Raw genomic sequence first — 25,584 nt, 5'->3', positions numbered from 1 at the left:
AGTATGGCATCACTCAAGGTCAGGTGTCAAAGATCCTGAAACGAAATGCTCAGAGGGGTGTCCCTACTCCAATACAGAGGCCAGGACGTCCCCGCAGAACCACAAGGCGGGATGATCGCCAGCTGCACCGGTTAGTCAGCAATGGCCGTACCAAGTCAGCGAATCGGCTTAGGGCTGAGTGGCAGCAACTGACAAATGTGCCTGTATCCAGAAGGCTAGTCAACCAACGACTGGTTCAAGCAGGCGCAGACAAGTGAATGAAGCCTACAACAAAGATTGTATAGTGCCAAGAGTCCAAGCTGGAGGTGGTGGGGTGACCGTTTGGGCTGCTTTTCATGCAGGGGGCAAAACTGACCTGGTTGTTCTGAATGGAAACCTGAACCAGTTCAAGTACAGGTCAATTCTGGAAGAAACATTGCTTCCATTTGCTCATGCAGCCTTTCGAGGAAACTTTGTCTTCCAAGATGACAATGCACGGCCTCATCATGCTCGCATGATCCAACACTTTCTTGCGGAACGTGGTGTAGAGCATATGGAGTGGCCTGCCATGTCCCCGGATATGAATCCGATAGAGAACTTGTGGGCAGAATTAACGCGTCAAATCGACCACTTGGACCAGCAGCCGACCTCTGTGCGTGAATTGCAGCAGGCTATTGTAACTGCATGGCAAGTGATTCCTGTCCAAACCTTGGCAAATCTCGTGAACAGCATGCCTCAATGTGTACGTGCTCTCCTGAATGCTCGTGGGGGTTACACGAAGTACTGAACTGTAATTTTACTGTCCGTAATCCCAGTCGTCATTTAACTTTTGTTTTTGTTAAAAAAAAATTTGGCTAATGTGCAAAATAAAGAGATACTTCTGGAAAACGTACAGAAGTTTAACAGAGTACTGTCCATGAATTGAGTTCGATATCAGTTTACATCACTTTCAAGGATCAATTTATTTGCTTCGAAATGTCAAATGTGGTTTTTGTTTCTTTTAAAGGTCACATTAACAAAATATAGAATAATTTCAACATAATTCCAATGAACTTTTGGTTCTAAGGCATCTTGAAAAGTAAGTTCACCCCCACAAAAAAAAAAATATATATATACATATATATACATATATATATATAGACAAATATATATATATATATATATATATATATACACATATATATATATATATATATATATATATATATATATATATATATATATATATATATATATATATATATATACACATATATATATATATATATATATATATATATATATATATATATATATATATATATATATATATATACAGTATATATATATATATATATATATATATATATATATATATATATATATATATATATATATATATATATATATATATAAATATATACATATATACTTTCATATTTTAGAGCCCTGTCATTGGAACACAGTCTCACTTTCACTGCCTGTTTTAAGAAAGAAGATGCCTGCGGAGACCCAGGAATTTCTATATCTGTATATATATTGTTACGGTCCGCGGATTAGGATGTTATTTTTACCGAGCGGAGGTATAACCGCGGCCGAACTGTTCTTCCCCGATTCACCCGATTTACCAAAACGGTGGCCGTATCGCGCCACAGCTACTCAATCTGGAAAACTCTAAAGCGACCGAATGCAAAGAGGAAGAAGACGTACAGAAGAGTAACTGGGTTTATTATTATTTACACACATAAGCAAAAAGAAAGCAGTCACGTTTATTTACAGGGGACATGAGACGCAGGTGACACAGTGCAAATTACTAGCTTATACTGACTTAGTTTACTACCCAGGACAGAACAAACAAAACAAACTCACGTAGGCAAAATGGGGAACTTGCAGGCAGGAATGGCTGGAAAGGATGAGCAGGTGGGATCACAGGGCACAGCGAGCGGGTCCACTCCGGGCGGGAAGCGGGGGGGCCGGCGGCTCCTTGTAATCCGCTTTACAGCGCACACCGTCAGGGCTTCACGCGGCTGGTTGAAACGGGGCTGCACTCCTCTGCTGTATCTCTCGTGTAGCTTGCTTCGTAAAAGCTCCTCGGCTTTCTCTTGGACCCTTCCTTTTCGTGTACCTCTCCACGCAGCTCAGCTCAGCCTTTCTCTCACTTCTCTCCAGCCCATCTCCTCGGGGGACACCCCGCGGCGGGTTATATAGGCCCCGCCCCTCAACCTTTGCGAACCTCCCCCCAAACGCTCTTCCTCCGCCCTCTCAAACCAAACCCCTCGTGCTCGGTTGGTTGTTCGGGGCTGGCTCACTCCTCCCCTCTATGACGAGGTGGAGACACGCCCTTCTTTCCCAACCCTGCCTCGTGGCCAATGGCGGTTGAAGAAAACCGCCCAAAATGCAGTTGGCCATTGAAATGAAATGAAAGGGGATCTACTCTTATTTCCCTTGGTGCAATGGAGTATTTAAATTAATGGGAGACGCAGCCTTACCCTAAGACACATAATAAGATATAAGCTACTGAACAAGGGTTTTATCGTGTCCTGCAATGTGGTGTTTATGGAATAACTACCGAGACGCCCTTTGACCTTCACACTACGGAGGTATTTACAAGGAATCATTACATTTTACAGAGGGTGATATTTACAACAATTTACTATACAATACAACACAATAACAAAACACAATCCTCATATCCGCAACACTGCACCCTCCTCCTCTTAGGCACGTCCCGGGCCTACAACTTTAATTTAGTGTTACACGTAGGTGTAGTTCCCTCTACTTTTAACCTGACCCTGAGTGCGACAGTTTTAAAACATAAAAAAATGTGTCCCGCTGCTCCATTGCACCCTGCCTAACAGACTCACGCCCACAGTTAACCGAATTGCGGAATGGTCTTCAAACTACACACTGACGGTGGGGAGCTTATTTACAGTTGACACTACTTTTATTTACAAAACTAACCCAGGACCTGTGATTGTTCTTTCTGGGGGGGAGACAGTCTGCTCTGCATCGACGCACCAGGAAAGCACTCAAAACGCACCAACACACCCTCAAGCACCAATCGGTGCAGTCACCACAGTTCATCAGTGTTCATGAATAATCAAAATAAACCAACAACCCCTAACCCTGCAGGTGGTCTCTTGCTCTTCGGCTCCCTCTGCTGGCTATTATTATTTCTCTTCCAGATGTTGTCTTTTTCCTTTGCTGGCGGCCTATTTGTAATGAAGTAAAATGCACCCAACGTGTCCCTTTTATTTTCTTTATTTATGGCCCACAGGGCCGACTAGTGTGGTTCACCTGTGGGGCATCGGTGCCCTGTGGCCAAGGTCCGCCAGCAAGATTCCGGGCCCTCATGGCCGGTTCCAGCAGAGGGGCCATGCCCCAACCCATGGGGTCCATAAGTGGTGCTCGGCCACTGACATGTGGTCCATAATGTGGTGCATCGATGCAGACAGCTGGTTCTGGGAGTTCCGGGCGCACAATGGCCGACTCACGCACGCTCCCCTCGGCGCCCAATGGCGCACAGGTCATGTGGGAGACAAAAGGGGGACAAGACAAATGAGCGAGGGGTAAGGTCACAAGGGTACACATCAAACAAGGCAATGCAAGGCGAAATGTGTAAGGAGGGCGAAGTGAGAAAGCTCGTCCCTACCGTACGTCACCCCCCTGTCACCTACACTACCCTTGCCCTTACCCCATATGTACAAAATCTACACATTACAAATTCGTCGCTACTGTCACGTCTTCCCCATATTTCCCCTACACCAAATTCGTCTCCACAATCCCTCTATCCAAAATTTGCCATCACCAAATTCATCATCAATCCTCATAAGGAGGAAGAGATGGAACACAAAGCACAATGTCTCACCCACGTCATGATGCGTCTCACAATCCAAAACATTTGCACCAAAAATAATAAAACATGGCATGGTGTGGAGGTACGTCATCCCAGGTGAGTGGATGCAGATGGTGCGAGGAGATTTTCATCCTAACTACTTTCTAAATGACTTTAACACATGTTACACTACCCGGCGTCTCTCCCTGCCAATCCATTGGCCAACTTACACTATGGGTTCTAAAAACCAATTCCCATTGACCAAACTGTGGTGCTTCTCAATTTGGGGTCTCACTCCCCCGATTCATCTCCCGGTGCCCTTGCACAATTTCTGGGCTGTGACGTGTAGCTCTCCCAGCAGGTCTACCCACCTGCACACCTCCACCACTGTAGTTGCCACCCGAGCTTACCTAGCTCCTCACCCTAACCTAACTAACTGGGGAAGGCCCCTCCTGGCTCTGTCACCCCACTCGGTGCCCTCTGGCACTGGGCTACCCGGGTCCGTCCTCCGGATCCTCGGGCCCCATCCACAACAACTCTACCGGCTCCCAGAGCCCACCTGCGGCCTCACCTGGCCGACATCCTCACAGTGGTGGAGTGCCCAAACCAACTACACACACTAACAGGCTACACGCCCAGCCATTTCCACAACACTAATGCACCCATCCAAATACCATTCTCTCACCCGCACCACAGATGCCAATATCCAACCACAATTTACCTATACCCTCTACCTAACACTTACACTACCCGCCCCGGGTATTCATGATGGGGGTCCATCCTTCCCCCATTCACACCTTCGCACCATCCACTCCACTCCATAGTTTCCACCATACTCACTCCACGACCATCCATTCCAATACTCCAGATATTCCACACTACCATCTATTCCATACAACCATTCTCCATACACCTGTTGGTGCACACCTGTGCACTCACACCTGGTGCCACCTGCACCCTCCTTCCTTCCTGGACCATTTGGTCAACACCACATGCAATCACCACTACTCCCTCATACACTGCTCCATACACCTGTTCAGTTGCACACCTGTGCAATCACACCTGTTCTTCACACACTTTTCACAATACACTTCTGAATTCACCTCCAACACTCACACGGCATCATCTAAACTACCTGTTGCCCTGCTAACTTAGTGCTCCCCGTCTTCCCTTTAAACTAAGCACATACCACGTCATTATCATCCACTCTAATCTACCTGCGTCCCCACTACAGGTGTCATTGTCACTAACTAACCTTAACGTTACCTAATGTCAATCTCTAGATCCCTACACACGATATATCCTAACCCACCCGGGCTAGTTTTCACTGCCATAAACCCCATAATTCTAGTGCTCCTTTGCCCCCCGCTGTGAGGGATGGTGGATTGGCCATCCCATCACATGGGGCATCTCTTACTATAAATTTTGCTTACCAAATTCCAACAAATCAAAAATTTGCCAATCATCTGCCAATCACTGTACCATTACCAATCATCACTCTGCCAATCCTTTGCTAATCATCAAATTTTGTTTTTCTAATTTCGGGGCCAAAACACTATCTTCGTCATCACAGTCTACTTACTAATGCCTCTCGGTGCGCCAATTTACTTCCAGAGCTCGGCTTCGTAAAGCCGAGCAATGAATGCGGGTTGTTTGGTGCCAGCGGCTGGATACGTCCCGCATTCGGTGCAGGGACGGGGCTTACCCGGGCCGAGATCCCACGCACCATCTCGGCACAGAGCCGTCCAATGGCCCGATCTCGACCTGCCGGAACTTCTCAACAAAAAGGGGTCGCCATGACAACCCTTCCTATCGGGCTGCCCGCTCCGCCTAGTGGAGCACGGACGCGGCCGTTCAAAGCGATGCCCAGCGTGGATCGCGTACGGCGGTCCTTTCGAACCCGCCGTGGTTCGGATCCCCACTGGTCCTCGCGGCATGCGAAACCCGGCACGCACCGAGGGCCCGATTCGGATAAATGTCGTTCTAACCGCTAACCCGGTTACCGTCGATGCCTCACCTGCATGCTTACACGCATACGCTACCCCTTTCTTGCTCATACATCCAGCTGTTCCCATGCTCCTCGTCGTACCTTCTCTTACACACCTCGGTACACTCATTCCGCTCACAGACTTGGTCACACACCTGACCACCGAACACCTTTGCACACACTCGTCGCTTGCACACCTCACCAACACACCTCTTTGCGCTCCCTTCTCGGTCACCTCCTCTGTGACAATCACAGGTGTGCTCTCACTCGCACAACCAACCACGTGCCTCACTACCAACTCAAGTGTGCATTCCCACACACGCTCTACCATTCCAGGTGTGCTTCCTTCCATTCCAGGTGTACATCCTCTCTCACCTGTCACAACCAACTCACGCTCCGTGTCACTCTCACTACTTTCACCACCACTCTTGACAGCGCACTCACCCTTACTCTCGACAGCACACTCTTTCCTCATGCACCTGTCCGTTGCACACCTTTCTCGCGCACCCTCTTGCGCACACTCTCCCGTTACATCCTCTGTAACACTCACCACAGGCGTGCATTCTCCCTTACTCTTGACAGCACACTCTTTCCCCATGCACCTGTCCGTTACACACCTTTCTCGCGCACTCTCTTGCGCACACTCTCCCGTTACTTCCCTCCGTAACACTCACCACAGGCGTGCATTCTCCCTTACTCTTGACAGCGCACTCTTTCCCCATGCACCCGTCCGTTACACACCTTTCTCACGCACACTCTTGTGCACACTCTCCCGTTACATCCTCTGTAACACTCACCACAGGCGTGCATGCTTCCGTTACATCCTCTGTAACACTCCTCACTACGCGCTTCCATGTGCTCCCTCGCACACGCGCTACGACCGACTCACTCTCGACAGCACACTCACTCCTCGGCGCGCACTTTTTCCTCACACACCCTAGAGTCAGACTTTCTCGCACACCTCCTTTTACGCACACCAGACCTGTCGCACACTTCACCAACGGCCTCTCACGAACACCCGGGTCCGAAGCAACCCCCAAGCCGACTGAAGCTCCCCTCACATCATATACATTTCCACGTATATCGCCACTCACCTTGGCACCTCGTCTCCGCACCTCCTTCGCCACCTGCAAACTCTTTATTTGGTTAGTGAGCACACCATTATGAGTTGAGCACCGACCTTGTACATATTCCATCACCTCCTCCCGTATTTCTCTCTTAGTTTCTGTCCGTCCCTTCTTAATTTCACTCACCTCTTCTTCCACTTCCTCTAATTTTTGCTTCACCTCTTTTATTTCCCGGTACGTCTCCTCAAGTTCGTCCTCTACGGCTGTCTTGACCGCCTCTATGTGCGTCCTCACCTCTCGGTCCTTCGTCTCCATTACTTCTGTCACCTCTTCCAACTTCTTCGTCAACCCCTCATGTACCATCTGACATTCCTTCTGTGTTGCTATTAATTCGTTTTTAATGTCTTTTTGTGTCGCTTTTAACCCCCCGATTATTGCAGTGTTCTTTTCCACTTGGTCCACTAGTTCCTTTTGTCCCACTGTGAGCTGTTCTACTCCCCTCGTCAGACCCTCTATTCCCCCTTGTAACCTCGCCGTATTATTCCTCCTCTTTCTCCATACGCTTTTCACCTCGCTTTACCTCCTCGCGTACCCCCGAGACCTCCTCACTTACACCTCGTCGTATCTCCTCTTTCATCTCCTCTCTCTCTTTTGTAGATGCTGCCCTCATCTGTCCCAATTCATCCCTCTGAGCATCCAGTTTGGTTTCTACCCCGATTTTCACCTCCTCTATCTGCTCTCCCATTTGTTTAATTTCTCGGGCGGATTGCTCCCCTATCTCCCGCAATTTGTCTTCCATCCTATTTTCTAACCCCATTAACCCGTTTTTCACCCCCTCTAACTGATTCTCCTGGGCAGCCATTCTATTTTCCACCCCCGTTAACCCATGTTTCACCCCTTCTATCCCATTGTCTAACCCCTCAAATTTCTTGTCTAATCCCTTAAAATTATTGTCTAGCCCCTCAAATTTAGCTTCTAGCCGTTCCCCCATTTCTCCCATTTTGCCCCTCATTTCGCCCCCCAATCGCTCGCTATCAGCCCTCGCTTCGTCCCTCATTACCCCCATACTGTTTTTCAAACCTCCAATTTGGTCTCCCATTTTGGCTTCTAGCCTGTCCATAAGGGCCCCCATTTGTAACATAAAAAGGTCCGAATCCCCCAGCGGCGCTGCTACGGTCACGGGCGCGGCTAGATTTGGTGCCGCTGTAACCGCTTGCGCAAAGGCGCCATTTTGCGCGCCTGAAACCTCGTGCGCGAGAGCGCCATTTTGTGCACCTGATACCCCCTCAACCACATCCTCCATATACATTTCCCCGAGGTCCTGGGTCGATTCCACCCCGTCTATCTCTCCCACCGGCATCCCGTCGCCTTGACCAGCAATGGCGCGATTTCAAAATTCGGGTTTTCCTTTAAAAACAAAACAATTTCCAGCAGCTTGTAATTTTGAGCGCGTTAAGTGCGCTTCGGGCCTCGTATCTCACTCCCCGACACCAATTTACTTTCTAACCAGATTCACCCGATTTACCCAAACGTTGGCTGTATCGCGCCACAGCTACTCAATCTGGAAAACTCTAAAGCGACCGAATGCAAAGAGGAAGAAGACGTACAGAAGAGTAACTGGGTTTATTATTATTTACACACATAAGCAAAAAGAAAGCAGTCACGTTTATTTACAGGGGACATGAGACGCAGGTGACACAGTGCAAATTACTAGCTTATACTGACTTAGTTTACTACCCAGGACAGAACAAACAAAACAAACTCACGTAGGCAAAATGGGGAACTTGCAGGCAGGAATGGCTGGAAAGGATGAGCAGGTGGGATCACAGGGCACAGCGAGCGGGTCCACTCCGGGCGGGAAGCGGGGGGGCCGGCGGCTCCTTGTAATCCGCTTTACAGCGCACACCGTCAGGGCTTCACGCGGCTGGTTGAAACGGGGCTGCACTCCTCTGCTGTATCTCTCGTGTAGCTTGCTTCGTAAAAGCTCCTCGGCTTTCTCTTGGACCCTTCCTTTTCATGTACCTCTCCACGCAGCTCAGCTCAGCCTTTCTCTCACTTCTCTCCAGCCCATCTCCTCGGGGGACACCCCGCGGCGGGTTATATAGGCCCCGCCCCTCAACCTTTGCGAACCTCCCCCCAAACGCTCTTCCTCCGCCCTCTCAAACCAAACCCCTCGTGCTCGGTTGGTTGTTCGGGGCTGGCTCACTCCTCCCCTCTATGACGAGGTGGAGACACGCCCTTCTTTACCAACCCTGCCTCGTGGCCAATGGCGGTTGAAGAAAACCGCCCAAAATGCAGTTGGCCATTGAAATGAAATGAAAGGGGATCTACTCTTATTTCCCTTGGTGCAATGGAGTATTTAAATTAATGGGAGACGCAGCCTTACCCTAAGACACATAATAAGATATAAGCTACTGAACAAGGGTTTTATCGTGTCCTGCAATGTGGTGTTTATGGAATAACTACCGAGACGCCCTTTGACCTTCACACTACGGAGGTATTTACAAGGAATCATTACATTTTACAGAGGGTGATATTTACAACAATTTACTATACAATACAACACAATAACAAAACACAATCCTCATATCCGCAACAATATATATACAGATATAGAAATTTCTGGGTCTCCGCAGGCATCTTCTTTCTTAAAACAGGCAGTGAAAGTGAGACTGTGTTCCAATGACAGGGCTCTAAAATATGAAAGTTGAAGGACACAATTGCATTTCGACTGTAAGCACACTATGAGAGCTCACCATACTTTACAGAAATTTCTCTCACCCCTAGCTCTGCTTCACGCTGTTGAAACCAAACCTTTCAGAATCATTGGTATCTCCCGCGATGAAGCTGATTCTGAGGGTCTTTCACTCTCTCACCACAGGCAGGTTGGTGGTCTTTCTGTCTTCTACCGACTCCACTCCAGCCTAGCTCCCCCTGCTCTGTCCCCCAAATATTCCTACAGGTCGCACAAGATCTGCCAGAAACCCTCTTCTGGTGAAACTGCCAAAATAAAGATTCTCTGCTCACCTTCACTCTTTCATTCCTCTTTTTTCCCGCCTCTGGAACAAGCTCCCTCACTCTCTTCAATCCCACTCCTCCCTCCAGGTCTTTAAAACAGCTGTTCACCACCATCTCTTATCTTCCCCCATCCAAAACCTTGATCTCTTCTACCCCCGTTAAAACACCCCAAATCCACCTCTTTCAATCTCCAACTTCTTTTGTGACATTCCTAGTAGTGTTCATTTGCTTTATACCGTGTGCCCTTCCCCCTACCACAGATCTACTGACGTCCCTGTTCTCTCCTGTTGTTGTGCTTGTGTGCTTCCCTCTCTCTCCCCCTCTTGTCTTGCACTCCCTTTATTGTATGCTTTATGTGTCTGAGCATGTTTTCGTGTTTAATACGTTAGCTCTTATACGAGCCTCGATTCTGTTTTCACAAAAAAAAAAAAATCTGATCAAATCCTCTTCGGCTTTTCATCGGATATCATGAGAAGTCACAGGAGATTTCTGTGAAGGATATTACCTTGTGGTGAGTGATGGAAGACAATATGTGAAGATTATAGGAATGATGAAGCAGGCAAGAGTGGATGAAGAGGGACCAGAAAGGTATTTGAAGTTACTGGTGTGTTAATCGACACTTGCATTGCTGTGTGCTTTTTCTTCCTACAATGTAATGCCATGTAAGATGTTGTACTGGCCAAAAGACCCAGTTTATCTCTGAGCTTGATAAATCATACTTGAAGGTGGGTGCACCTATCTACCTTTACAGTTCAGCAACAAGGTGATAATCTGTTACAGCTAAGTTACCTTTTTAGTTCTGTACATTTCATATTGTGAGGGTGGTTCTGGGGCAGCAAGTTGGTGCTCATAGAGAGCTACCTTCAACATTATAACAGGATTCATTCATTGTTCTAAGAATTGTGCTCTAAAGATCATCTTGTGGAATATACCTGTTCTTGTCAATGTGGCACACATTTAAATCACACTTGCTGGTGGTCCCAGGTGTCATCTCACAATAGCAAACAGCATTATGAGAAGTCATGAGTAAAGGACAAAATATTTTGAATTGAGTCATGAGAATCTTTGGTTTTCTTTTGCAGATATGCTTCTGGGTGCTATCCGCAGCAAAACAGATCCGTCGCATCCGGCAGGCATACTTCCGTAGCATCATGAGAATGGAGATTGGCTGGTTTGATGTCAACTCCGTGGGTGAAATAAACAGTCGCATCTCAGAGTGAGACGCCATTCCTTTTTAATCCCACACCTTGAAGTTCCAAATCAACCTTTTACGTCGCTCTCGAACCCTCACACTCTGCTCTGATATCTGAAAAAACGTTTAGTTATCTCAATGTTTTACTACCTCTCATTGCAGTGACATTAACAAGATTAACAACGCCATCTCGGACAATTGTGGAATCTTCATCCAACGCTTCACCACATTCGTCACCGGATTCCTCATTGGCTTCCTTAATGGTTGGAAGCTCACACTCGTTATCCTGGCTGTCAGTCCTGCCCTTGGCTTTGGAGCAGGTCTTATGGGGATGGTGAGTGAAGAAGAGCTGTTAGATAAGGGGCAAATCAAAGAGTAGACAATCAAGTGTCCATCCAAGGGACGACAAACACATTGATGCTTCGGCCTGCCTGTATAAAAACCAGGATAACAGTTTATACCTAGGTAGGCATTCAAACCCTAGCTAGATAGCTCAGAGTTGAGTACGCATACTCCTAAAGCCTAGACTGTCCTGCCAGAGACACCGAAAACATGCTCTGTCCTCTTGCAATGGAGTGTCAATTAATGGAAGACAAATCCTTAGCCTAATACACAGAATAAGGAAATAACTACCAACAAGGAGGAAATCTATGATTGGCTAACGTGACTGTTTATGAAATAACTACGGAACGACCTTTGACCTTTATACACAGACTGGAGGCAGGAGGGTCCAGAATAAAGCAATAAAAAAAAAAACACAATCCTCATATCCACAACAATATTATCAAATCAGCGAATCCTCGTAATCTGTTAGCTTCTGGATTCGGCAGAAGCTCTGCAACAATCGTCTTTCAAAATCATAATTTTATTCAGGAATTTATGAAACCTCCTCCCTACCTTACGACATCTTCTGGGACACCAAAACGTTCCACAGAAGGTTTGGCGGGTCTAGCCCCAAAACTGAGGGAGCAGTTTCGGGATGGACGGACGGATACTCCTGTTTAGTAATATAGATATATAACTTTAACAAGAATGATGAAAATTACAATTCATTGCGGCTCTGTATCCTAGTTTGTGGCCAAGATGACGGGACGGGAGCTGAAGGCCTACGCCAAGGCGGGCTCTGTTGCTGAAGAGGTTATTTCCTCGATACGCACTGTTGCAGCATTTGGGGGAGAGAAGAAAGAGGAGGAAAGGTATGGAAGTTGAGATGTGACTTTTTGGCGAATCAGCCCTCACGGATTTGTTCAAGCAAAACAGCGAATTACCAAACATAATGGTTCACAAGTTAGGGGAGTTAGTATAACCAGATTTTTAAATTACGCATTACTTATTAGATTACTGGAAATAAATAAATGTGATCCATTATGATTACCCCTGTTGATACCTGTGATCTAGTTTTATAGGAAAATCTACCTCCTATTTTTCAAACATTAGGCCACACCTAATGCATCCTAAAAAAACATTTTAGCCTTCCTCATGGCTTCCTGACAGCAACAACAACAACAACAACAACAGGCATGTTAAAGGCCATTTTCCCTGCAAGAGCAGATATGGCTGAGAGCTGGGCCTTTCTCTCTCTCTCTCTCTCTCTCTCTCTCTCTCTCTCTCTCTCTCTCTCTCTCTCTCTCTCTCTCTCTCTCTCTCTCTCTCTCTCTCTCTCTCTCTCTCTCTCTCTCTCTCTCTCTCTCTCTCTCTCTCTCTCTCTCTCTCTCTCTCTCTCTTTCTCAATCACTTCCCCCCCCCTCTTCCTGTTCATTCATTCCCTTTGCTTTTTGTGTCCGACAGTGACCCCACTGTCAGGACGAACATGTTTAGCTCATTTAAACCAACATGTCTTTTAGCATTTCCATGGTTACTGTAAGCCTCACGGTCTTAAGGACATTAACAGCTATCTTAACTTTGTTCTGGTTGTTTAGTAAAAAATCTTCTTCCCAATTCACCACTTGCTTCACCATCTCAGGAATAATCATCATCATCATCATCATCATGTACCTTGTCCTAGACCTAGACAGAGCGTTGGTTCTGCTGAAGCAGTTATAAGGTTAAAATCCTGGTCAGGTCACCACTCTGACTCAGGAGGTCAGGGCAGGAATTTTGAATTTGTTCAGTGTGCTGGCGAGAGCTTGCTTACTCTTTGCGATGGACACCGTGGGATCTTTAACGTCCACCAACGAATGCTGGCAGATGGAATTTCCAGTCGTCCATTCGAGGGAAGGTACACACATTGATGAATCCCCCTGCCTGTGAAACAGGGATGACAGTTTATACCTGGGTCGGATTGAAACTCAGGCTAGACAGCTGAGAGGAGAGTGTGCGTATGTACTTACAGGGTGAGTCACAAGGCCTAGGACACGGTTTTATCTGCTTACACAAGATTTGTTTGTACGGTGTACCAGGGTGAGCCATAAGCCCCAGGACTAATAATGACATATTACAGTAATAACAGTAATACATAGTAACAGTAATAACTAGAACGGCACTCAGAAGAGAGCATACCTCCGCCTGGTGAACAGTTTACGTTTTGTATCTCTAAGTAGACCAGAAAATCACAATACAGAATCAGATTTCATCAAAATCAATCACAGGAATCACCATAGGTCCAGTCTTCCATACCCTGATCTACCCCTCGTTTTTTGCCAGATCACTCAATGGTGAAGAATCACTTTAAAAATTCTACTAGCCGGATCCGGATCCGGATCTTCACCAAAATTGAATCGATTCTTCCTTGTCACACACACAACCGGTCCAACAAGTTTCGTCCAAATCCATCCATAACTTTTTGAGATATCCTGCTATGTATCATTTTTGGCCCGATCTCCCAATGGTGAAGAATCACTTAACAAATTCTAGTAGCCGGATCCGAATCCAGATCTTCTCCAAAATCTAATCATTTCGTCCTTGTCACAAACACTACCTCTCTCCCAAATTTCGTTCGAATCCGTCCACAACTTTTTGAGATATCCTGCTATATATCGTTTTTGGCCCTCTCTCTCAATGGTGAAAAATCATTTAAAAAATTAAATAATTCTCATATCCGAATCCATATTCATATCTTCACCAAAATTGAATCGAATCGTCCTTGTCACATACCCAACCGGTCAACCAAGTTTCGTCCAAATCCGTCCACAACTTTTTGAGATATCCTGCTATGTATCATTTTTGGCCCTATCTCCCAATGGTGAAGAATCACTGAACAAATTCTAGTAGCCGGATCCGAATCCGGATCTTCACCAAAATCTAATCATTTCGTCCTTGTCACAAACACTACCTACCTCTCTCCCAAATTTCGTCCGAATTTTCTTCTGAAACAACTTTTTGAGATATTTTTTTCACAAACAAACAAACAGACAAACAGACAAACAGACAGGGGTGAAAACATAACCTCCATCCACCTTTGGTGGCGGAGGTAATAACATATTACAGTAATAACAGTAATACATCGTAACAGTAATAATAATATATTACAGTAATCAACAATTACAATAGCTCCTTAGACATCGAGTGCATCCGTAATTCCGTATGACGTCCGCCAACGTCCAACAGTCCCGTACTGTCTCGTACTGTCTCGTACTGTCCCGTACTGTCCCATACTGCCCCGTACTGTCGCGTACTGTCCCGTACTGTCCCGTACTGTCCCGTATCTTGTTCAATTGAGCATATTTGGTGTCATTTCGCCAGTTTGTATAAGCCTAACATTTGTTGGCTGTTATTGGAATTTGAACAGCAATTACTAGTGATGTAGTAGGAAGTAAGTAGTAGGGTAGCACATGTTTGTTGTTGAAAATCGAATATAAACATGTCTTTTGCATATTTTAAAATGTGTGAAATGTACTGCAGTCATAAAGATTGTTTTTGCCTTTCTTTTTCATTTTGCTGTTTAATTCCCTTTCCATCACCCACACAGATATGACAGTAATTTGGTGTTTGCACAGCAGTGGGGGGTACGTAAAGGTATGATCTTGGGGTTCTTCCAAGGATACATGTGGCTCATCATCTTCATGTGCTACGCACTTGCTTTCTGGTACGGCTCCAGCCTCGTCATCGCCGAAGAATATTCCCCTGGAACTTTGCTCCAGGTACGTTTATCCCAAACAGGAAATAATTCCATCGTGATTTTTTTTTTTCAATAATTATTTTGAATCACGTATTTTTATTGATGCATGCTCCGGGGTCAAGACCGTCCGCAGGTCGTTGTCAGCTGACCACTCCCAAGAAGGGTGTATGTTACCAGAGGTGTGTAGGTCAGCCAGGAACTTCACAACTGTGTTTGGCATGTAGACATTTTATTAGAATGTGGCTGTTATGTAGACATCCTTTGTCATGGAGGGTATGTTGTCAGGGCATAACCCTGAAACTAACTTGGCAAGTCTCTGACCTCTGGTACCATACACCCTTATGGTAACTTCTGGTAACATGGCAAGTCTAACACCACCATCTCTTGTCTTCCCCCATTCAAAACCTTGATCTTTTCTACCTCTGTTAATTCACCCCAGATCCACAAATTTTGAAATTCCGACTTCTTTCCTGAAAGTCCTAGCAATGTCCATGTGTTTTATACCTCCCCCACCCCCTTTCCATCGCCCCAAGCCCTCTCCCTCCCACAGATCTCCCAATGTCCCTGCTCTCAAATGTTGTACTTGTGTGCTGCCCTCTCTCCCCCCATCTTGTCTCCCGCTCCATTTATTATATGTTTTATGTGTCCCTTTTTTTTTTTGTGATTAATGTTAGCTCTTACACGAGCCTCGATCTTATATACAAAAAAAAAGTCTTCATTGGGTCATAGATGACAGGGACAGTTTAGAAAGTTTTGATATTAATGAGTTTTGTATTGGACTTCATCGTGCCTTAGCGCAGCTGTGCACTTCTTGTGGGCCTCATTGAATGAAGTGAGGTTGTCAACAGTCTGGTTTGTTCTCCACATGGATAATGCAAGTTGTTTATTGACAACGTTCTTCTTAAATGCTCGGTGTACCATAGCCTGGGAAAATAACCGGGAAAGAGGACTGTGGAGCTTAAGATACGAGAAATGTTCAGATTTGTGTTGGTGTTCCATACTTTCAGGATGCATTTCTCATTTGTATAAATCATGGTCTGAAAAATTAAGTTGTCCTCCTCCTGGAGAAAAGTGCTTTTAACAATCATAATCATCATCATAAGTCTGATGATTAACATTTTATGGAAATCCTAGGTTTTCTTTGGTGTCCTGGTGGGAGCTATCAACCTTGGTCAAGCTTCACCCTGCCTTGAGGCTTTTGCAACAGGACGTGGAGCTGCCACACCTGTGTTCAATACCATTGACAGGGTGAGCTCCGTTCTGATCCACTTCAACACAATATTCCGGTCACTGTTTCTCTTCTACGCCCTTCCTTTGCCAACTCCATTCCCATTTCCTTTGTCTTTCTGCATCCTCCCCACCCCCTAACTCCATCCCTTCCAAATATGTTGACAACAATTTTTTGCCAGCATAGGTTGGTTCATTCATGTACCATGCTCCATACAGATGTCCCATGCTCTGCCAAATCCCTTTTCTTGTCTAGGGTTGCAATCCTGGATGGGTCGCCACTCCAACACAGATTCGTTGGTGGACATTATATTGTTTGCCAGCATTGGTGGTGGACGGCATTGTTTTTGCTGGTATTGGCCGGAATTATACTGTAGCGTGGAATGGGGGGATCCTTAGCTAGACTGTGGAAAGTGTAGTATGGTCCGTGTGTTTCAAGTATGTGAGATAGCCATGTAACAGGGACCTGTCAGAGTAAGTGGTTTGTTACACGTGATTCTGAGCGGGCAGCGTATGTAATTTACAGACAGGCAAGACAGAGTAATTTTGTATGTGTAAACACCTCTTGTTTGTGGGTAGGGCTATATGAGGTCTTCCCATGACAGAGGTATTCATGTCATATGTGTGCTACAAGGCCGTCATGATCTGTCTGACCATTGTGTGCCAGCCACGGCAGTGTAATGTGCTGTAGGGCTGTGAAGATAAGATTCGGCATTTATTTTTATTGGGGCCACCCACCATGGGCATGACAGCCCAGGAAAGGACTCCACCCAGGAGGAAGAGAAGGCCACGTGTGTAAGGAGAACGAGCAAGTGGTACACAGAAGAGTTTGAGAGGAGACATTATCGTGGTTCTCTCTGAGGGAGTATGGGATTGATCCAAGCTTGGATCACCCTGTGTTATTGGAAAGAAGAATAAATACCTCAGAAATAGAGCAACAGGAGACTCTACGTGCGCAGAGTGAAAAGAAGCGTGTTGAGGAGGACAAAGACAGACCTGGAGAGAATACGGAGGGCAGACCAGGATGCCTCGTCTGGAAAGGACAAAGAGAACCATGACGCCTGGTTGAGTTGTTGATTGTCACTGCACTCACTAGGACTCCTCGTGACTGCTTCAGCAGCCCTAGTCTGGAAAGGACAAAGAGGACCATGAGGCCTGGTTGAGTTGTTGATCGTCACTGCACTCACTCGGACTCCTCGTGACATCTTCAGCAGCCCTAGTCTGGAAAGGAAAAAGAGGACCATGAGGCCTGGTTGAGTTGTTGATTGTCACTGCACTCACTAGGACTCCTCGTGACTGCTTCAGCAGCCCTAGTCTGGAAAGGACAAAGAGGACCATGAGGCCTGGTTGAGTTGTTGATCATCACTGCACTCACTATGACTCCTCGTGACTGCTTCAGCAGCCCTAGTCTGGAAAGGCAAAGAGGACCATGAGGCCTGGTTGAGTTGTTGATCGTCACTGCACTCACTAGGGCTCCTCGTGACTGCTTCAGCAGCCCTAGTCTGGAAAGGACAAAGAGGACCACGAGGCCTGGTTGAGTTGTTGATCGTCACTGCACTCACTCGGACTCCTCGTGACTGCTTCAGCAGCCCTAGTCTGGAAAGGAAAAAGAGGACCATGAGGCCTGGTTGAGTTGTTGATCGTCACTGCACTCACTAGGGCTCCTCGTGACTGCTTCAGCAGCCCTAGTCTGGAAAGGACAAAGAGGACCATGAGGCTTGGTTCAGTTGTTGATCGTCACTGCACTCAGTCGGACTCCTCGTGACTGCTTCAGCAGCCCTAGTCTGGAAAGGACAGAGAGGACCACGAGGCCTGGTTCAGTTGTTGATCGTCACTGCACTCACTAGGGCTCCTCGTGACTGCTTCAACAGCCCTAGTCTGGAAAGGACAAAGAGGACCATGAGGCTGGTTGAGGAGATTATCGTCACTGCACTCACTCGGACTCCTCGTGACTGCTTCAGCAACCCTAGTCTGGAAAGGAAAAAGAGGACCATGAGGCCTGGTTGAGTTGTTGATCGTCACTGCACTCACTAGGACTCCTCGTGAATGCTTCAGCAGCCCTAGTCTGGAAAGGACAAAGAGGACCATGAGGCTGGTTGAGGAGATTATCGTCACTGATGCTCCTTGTGGCTGGTTCACTTCATCGTGCTCTGTTTTGGGTTTCTTCTTTGGACTGGACTGACTTCATAACTGGTTCTTGTCATTTTTGGACTGAACTTGTCACTGGCTCTCGTCATTTCACACCTGGTTTCCAAATGTATCTGCATTAGGTCCTGTGTCCACCCTACACATCATAGACAAAGGGAAGTCCCACCTGCATTCTTATCTTGTTGTAAAAGTTTGTTCTGTGGCACCTCGAGTGGGTTAGGATTTGCACTTTATTTCTTATTATTATATACTTGCAGGAGTAGTCGGCGTTTCTGGGGGGGGGGGATGGAGTGGAAGGGAGTGGAAAGGGGAGGGGTGCGAGAGGTGAGGGGAGAGGGAGGGGAAAGATATACTACATATACATATTTCGGGGGAGGGGGCTGGCTTTGACAGGCCCCTCCGTTTTGGGGGAGGGGTGATGAGAAGGAGAAAAAATTTACCCGTGCAAAGAGTGCTTTAACCTCAGTGTTGCCCGGGTAAAAAAAGGAAATTGTAATACCCTCTAACCTCAGTGTTTCCCAGGTAAAAAAGAAAATTGTAATACCCTCTGCCACCAACACCAGGTGGCGCTACACGGTACACATTTACATAGAGAATTTACGCCCCTCTCCCGGTCCCCCACATGCCCACATGAGGCCGCTGCCACATAGCCTATGTTACCCCCCAGACAAAGTTGTATTTGTATTTGTACGCTGAGTAAAGTATATGTGTTTATAGCTGGAGTACCAGCATTGCTCAAGCAAAAAATAAACATTAACATATTTGAAATGAGGGCAAATATAATGGAAAAGCATTTATATTCAAATCACAACCCATCACAAATGTCAAATCGTCATTTTACCTTTTCGTTGAATATGTGCTGGTGAAACGTTCATCACGTTTCTGAGTTACGTTTGATGAAGTTCAGGAAGAAGAAGAAGCCTTACTACCAACTTCGACTGCTTCCGGAGACGGGAATTGTTTTATTTGTGTTCAAATGTCTGGTAATTATTTTGTATTTATTTATGCGAATGTGTACTTGTGTATAACTGTCATTAATCAAAAATGCGTTGGCACTTTCGAGCAATGTTTTTTTAATCCAAAAAAAACACATTTTTTTCCCCTGTTTAAAAAAAAAAATTTTGGCCTAAAATACTCCCAAGCACTCACTGATGAACCTTTGATTTCTGGCATTCAGCCACTCACTGATGTTCAGCCATTTCTGAGAAAAATGGTGACACAGACCAACGGCTCTCTTATGTAGTAGATACGTTCACTCAGATGTGACAATACTTTATATATTGCTGGTATTAGTTGATGGACAAGACAATACATGCTGGCTAAATTTATATTTATAATTTATGATTTATTGGACAGCCTTTAGGGCCAACGGCAAACAAGCTAAAAAGTTCCTTTTATTAGAGTAAACTTAAGGCCACTCAGGTAATATATTTAAGATGAGAATAGACGGATATGGCTTTAATTAAGCGCCAGAGGCTTTCCTCGTTGAATTCTGTACTCGGTGTGATGTCCATTTATTAAATCAAGTCCTTTTTATGAAATTATCAGACACTGTCACCAGGTGCGATGATTTTCTTTTTAAGAGCTTAAAATGACACACTCGCCTCTGAGATGTCCAGCCTGGGTTTGAATCTCAACCCAGCTATAAACTGTCATTCCGGTGTTTCACAGGCAGGGCGAAGCATCAATGTGTGTGCCGTCCCTCAGATGGACGTCAAACTGGGTGTCACATCTTCCAGAATTAGTCGGTGGACGTTTTAAATATCCCAAACCTAATTCGTCGAACGTCAGGCTGGACCAGCCAGTAGACTTGAGTTAAACACTTTCACTGGCCAACCCATAATGCTGTTTTTTGTTTTTTTGTTTTTTGTATACATAATCGAGGCTCGTGAAAGAGCGAACTAACATTTATCACACAAACAAATCAAACAGACAACCAAACAAAGTGTATAAAAAGGGGAGCGGGAGACAAGATGGGGAGAGAAGGGCAAGCACATAAACACAACATTTGTGAGGGAAATCGGGAATGTGTGGGAGGGAGAGGGCTTGGGGGGAGGCGGCGTGGGAAGGGGGGGGGGGGTGGGAGAAGTATAAACACAAGGACACCAAGGACTTCCAGGAAAGAAGTTGGTATTTCAAAAAAGAGGATTTGGGGTGAAATTAGCGGGGGTAGAACAGATCAAGGTTTTGGAAGGGGGAAGATAAGAGATGGTGGTGAACAGCTGTTTTAAAGACCTGGAGGGAGGAGTGGGATTGAAGGGAGTGGGGGAGTTTGCTCCAGAGGCGGGAGAAAAGAGGAATGAAAGAGTGAAGGTGAGCAGAGAGTCTTGATTTTGGCAGTTTAACCATAAGAGGGTTGCAGGCAGATCTTGTGCGACCTTTAGGAATATTTGGGGGACAGAGCCCAGAGAGAGCTGGAGGAGCAAAGCCGGAGAGGAGTCGGTAGAAGACAGAAAGACCACCAACCTGCCTGCGGAGAGTAAGTGAAAGGCCCTCGCAGGTAGCTTCATCACGGGAGATTCCAATGATTCTGACCGCTTTGGTTTCAACAGCGTGAAGACGAGCTAGGTGTGAGGCAGGAGCACCAGCCCAGAGGGGAGAGCAGTATTCCATTGAGCTGCGGATGAAAGCCTTGTATGTGGTGAGGAGCTCAGGTGTGCCAAGGAAGGACTTCGCACGACGGAGGATGCCCAGTGGGCGACTGGCTTTGGAGGCCAGATTTGAAATGTGGTTTTCCCAGGAAAGATCATGGCAGATAGTGGGACCCAAAAGCTTGAGTGACAGAACTTCTTGGAGAGGATTATTCAGAAAGTGGATGGGAGGGTTGTCCAGTCGGTCTTTTCGGAGAGACATCGTAAGAGAGTGAGATTTGTCAGGATTGAAAGACATGTTCCACTTGTTTGCCCAGTCAGTGATTTTGTCCAGGTCTGCAGAGAGTGAGGAGGCTGCAGACTGCCGATCTGAGGGACGAGGAATGGAGCGGCAGAGTGTGGAGTCATCAGCAAAGAGATAGAGAGGATTTTCAAGAGAGTCGGACAGATCATTGATGAAGACCAGAAAAGCACAGGGCCCAGAACACTGCCTTGGGGAACTCCAGCCTGAACAGGAAGAGGAGATGAGAGAAACCCATTCAGGGCCACACGTTGACTACGACTAGAGAGGAGGTCCGCCAGCCATGCGTGGAGATTTCCATGGATACCAAAGGAGGAGAGTTTGGTGAGCAGAGCGGGGTGCCAGACCGTATCGAAGGCACGTGATATATCGAGGGAGACAGCTCTAATTTCCTGTTTGGCATTGAGGACCTCCATCCATTGTTGAGACAGCAGAAGCAGCATGTCCAGAGTAGAGTGACCTGGGGAAACCAAATTGATGATCAGAGATCAAGCCATTGGAGAAGAGGAAAGATTTCATATCCGAAGCAATGATGGATTCCATGACTTTGCTGATAATTGGGAGAAGGCTGATTGGTCTGTAGTTACTAGGATCTGTTTTTGCACCTTTTTGTGTAAAGCGGTGATGTTGGCTGATTTCCAAGCAGATGGCAGTTGACTTTGAGCAAAAGAGAGGGTGAAGAGAACAAGAAACTGTTAAACAAAAACAAGCTGTTAAAGAAAAAGAAAACTTAAAATGTCATCGTCCTCGTCAGACGTCTAAGGTGGCCGGGGCAAAGAGAGCATGTGCATTCACAAAAGATTTTTAGGGAAGTTAATCAGAAACATTTGGAAATTCTTTCAATAAATAAATAAACAAGAAGACGTCATGCGGAGCACGATACTTGCAAAATCCGCCCCCAACCCCAAGAAAAAAAATTCCATTGATACAGCAAATTGTCCATTTCATCAAGATTAAAATTGACAATCTTGATCAAAGCTCGGGTCAACAGGAAGAAAAGTGACGATTTTTCAGATGAAAAATGATGATTTTGGAAGGTTGACCTTGAGTTGACCTTTGACCTCAAAATTAGTTAGTTTCCCTATTTAGTGACCCAATGTGCAAATGGTGTTCAATTTTCAAGTCAATCGGATGAAAATTGAGGGTTTTTTAAACTTGGCCTATGTTGACCTTTTGGCCTATGTTGACCTCAAAAATAGTTGGTGGCTGAATTCAGTGACCATATATTTAAATCCTCTTAGAATTTCAAGTCAATCAAATGAAAATTAGTGATTTTAGAAATTCGGCCTATGTTGACCTTTTGGCCTATGTTTACCGAAAATATAATTTGTGGTTGAATTCAGTGACCAGATATGCAAGTCCTCTTCACATTTCAAGTCAATTGGATGAAAATTGAGGATTTTAGAAATTTGGCCTATGTTGACCTCAAAAAAATACTTGGTGGTTGAATTCAGTGACCAGATATGCAAGTCCTCTTCAAATTTCAAGTCAATTGGATGAAAATTGAGGATTTTAGAAATTTGGCCTATATTGACCTTTTTGGCCGATGTTGACCTCAAATATACTTGGTGGTTGAATTCAGTGACCAGATATGCAAGTCATCTTCAAATTTCAAGTCAATTGGATGAATATTGAGGATTTTAGAAATTTGGCCTATGTTGACCTTTTGGCCGATGTTGATCTCAAAAATACTTGGTGGTTGAATTCAGTGACCAGATATGCAAGTCCTCTTCAAATTTCAAGTCAATCGGATGAAAATTGAGGATTTTAGAAATTTGGCAAAGTTGGTGACCTTTGGCCTATGTTGACCTTTTGGCCTATGTTTACCTAAAATATAATTTGTGGTTGAATTCAGTGACCAGATATGCAAGTCCTCTTTAAATTTCAAGTCAATCGAATGAAAATTGAGGATTTTAGAAATTTGGCCTATGTTGACCTTTTGGCCTATGTTGACCTCAAATATACTTGGTGGTTGAATTGAGTGACCAGATATGCAAGTCCTCTTCAAATTTCAAGTCAATCGGATGAAAATCGAAGATTTAAGAAATTTGGCAAAGTTGGTGACCTTTGGCCTATGTTGACCTTTTGGCCTTTTGACCCCAATAACAATAGGCTTCTCAACGATATATAGCATGATATTTCAAAAATTCAAATCTCAATTCAAATCTCAACAACAACAACCACGGTTCCCGAAAAAGGCCAACCCCCGCTTAGCGGGGGAAAATGGCCTCTAAAGGTGGTTATATAATAGGAGTCTAAAGTTTGAATGACATGATGTGACGTGTACAGAGCATTCTTTCTCTCCCTAAAATTGTCAACATTAATACTTAATTAATATTTGCTTTCTTTGTTTTAATCTAGAGCTAAACCATGGAGCAGGCTGCGTCTTTAAGTTCCGGTATGACACTGAGTGTGATGAGAAGACATCGCTCTCAGAGACTACTGGTGTGGCACGAATAGAAACGATCATCAATGCGAGCAAAGTTTATGGGGACACCTTGCATGTAGAACTTGAAACATAGCTTGCTGAAAATGAGAACTTGAAGACCATTTGGACAGAGGACGATCGGTTTAGAATTGTGACCTGTAGGCCGATGACAAATAAACAGACAGACAGACAGACAGACAGACAGAGAACCACAAACGCAACCGACCAATATACTTGAAAAATCTTCGATTTTGCAAGTAATAAATAATTGGTAAAGGGGGAACTTGATGGGAATTGTATAATCATGTGAAATGCAGTCTTTAAGTGAGATTCCAAAGTGATCCCCCTGCTATGCTTCCTATTAACTGTGAGTGTCATGTCTTTACCATGCCCACTCTTTCAGAGATCATTAATTGATCCCATGTCAGAAAATGGCTACAAGTTGGAGAAGGTGAAGGGAGACATTGAGTTACAAAACGTGACTTTCAGTTACCCAACAAGAACAGAAATTGATGTGAGGGCACCGCCAATGTGTTGTCTGGCTAATGAATCATCATTTAGTTCCTTCTGCTATGGCTTCTTCTACTAATCCCTTCCACATTGTACATTTTCTTCACCCACTGTGTGACGTTTCCTCAAGTTTCATTATCACTTGGAGAACCTCTCTTGAATGTTAAACCACTTTTATTCTCTTTCTTATGTCTGTTCCCACTGTTCCTCTTCCCTTTTTGGGCCATTTCACACAACAGGCTCTTGATAACATGAATGTGATTGCAAAGGCTGGGGAGAACACTGCTTTTGTGGGGTCAAGTGGGGCAGGCAAGAGCACGGTCGTCCAGCTCATCCAGCGGTTTTATGATCCACAGAAGGGCATGGTATGAGATATTGTACCTGCTTGTTAACCAACCTTACTACTGCTTTTTACCTCCGCCACCAAAGGTGGACAGAGGTTGTGTTTTCACCCCTGTCTGTTTGTTTGTGAACAGGATACCTCAAAAAGTTGCGGACGGATGCGGATGAAATTTGGTGGACTCGTTGGGTGTGTGACAAAGTATAAATGATTCCATTTTGGTCAGGATCCCAATCTGGAACCGGATACCATTAGTTTTTAATTTTGAAAGTGATTCTTCACCATTGAGAGATGGGGCCAAATACGATATATAGCATGATATTTCAAAAAGTTGTGGACGAGATATGACAAAACTTGGTGGATGAGTTGCTTAGGTGACAAGAACAAGCCGATTTGATTTTTATATAGGGCGTGGCGGAGGTATACGTTCTACCGAGTGCCTGTCTGACCTCCTCGTGTTCCTGTTTTCACTAGTAATGAAGTTTATTTTTCTTGGCTACTGAGTTAACTGCTGTTGATGTTTTTTCTTTCACTTATCCTTTTTCCTATTATGTCTCTTCTCTTGCACTCTAATATATGTGATGCACTGCTTGCTTAAAGTCCTGGAGGGAAGCGAGACAGAACAGCCTCTTCTGGTAAGCAGTTTTATAGCCAGGAGAAACGAGGAATACAATAGATTTAAAAAAAAATTAAAATAATACCTCTCAAAAAATGCTTATGACCTCTTATCGTATAGTCAGCCTGGATTTTGGGAGTTCAACCAGGACGGGGTTACTGTAAGCATGAGTGCATCCTGGAGTAGATAGGAATGGTCAGAGGAATGAGAGATCAATGTTGGAAAATACAGTGGAAAGCAGAGACCACTGACCTAGCTGCAATGTGACAGAAACGGTCCTTGTGCTTTGGCCTCATCATGGGAGATTTC

The 25,584-nt window shown here is 45.3% G+C and overlaps 1 protein-coding gene across 7 annotated transcripts in view; it reads left to right on the top strand.

The window, feature by feature from the left end:
- ABCB11 (ATP binding cassette subfamily B member 11) overlaps window positions 1-25,584 on the top strand; it is a 154,411-nt gene that overhangs the window by 41,688 nt on the left and 87,139 nt on the right. For all 7 annotated transcript variants that reach the window (XM_078781566.1, XM_078781567.1, XM_078781565.1 and 4 more), the window contains 7 exons: window positions 10,948-11,081; window positions 11,220-11,391; window positions 12,129-12,253; window positions 14,965-15,136; window positions 16,249-16,362; window positions 24,213-24,323; window positions 24,559-24,684. In XM_078781566.1, coding sequence (XP_078637692.1) covers window positions 10,948-11,081; window positions 11,220-11,391; window positions 12,129-12,253; window positions 14,965-15,136; window positions 16,249-16,362; window positions 24,213-24,323; window positions 24,559-24,684 — 954 coding nt within the window. The remainder of the gene's footprint in view (window positions 1-10,947; window positions 11,082-11,219; window positions 11,392-12,128; window positions 12,254-14,964; window positions 15,137-16,248; window positions 16,363-24,212; window positions 24,324-24,558; window positions 24,685-25,584) is intronic.

Source organism: Myxine glutinosa, chromosome 7 (assembly GCF_964187855.1).
Source record: "Myxine glutinosa chromosome 7, kmMyxGlut1.1, whole genome shotgun sequence".
Lineage (NCBI taxonomy): Eukaryota > Metazoa > Chordata > Myxini > Myxiniformes > Myxinidae > Myxine > Myxine glutinosa.
Note: the sequence above shows the minus strand (reverse complement) of the source record. Positions and strands in the feature narration are given on the sequence as shown.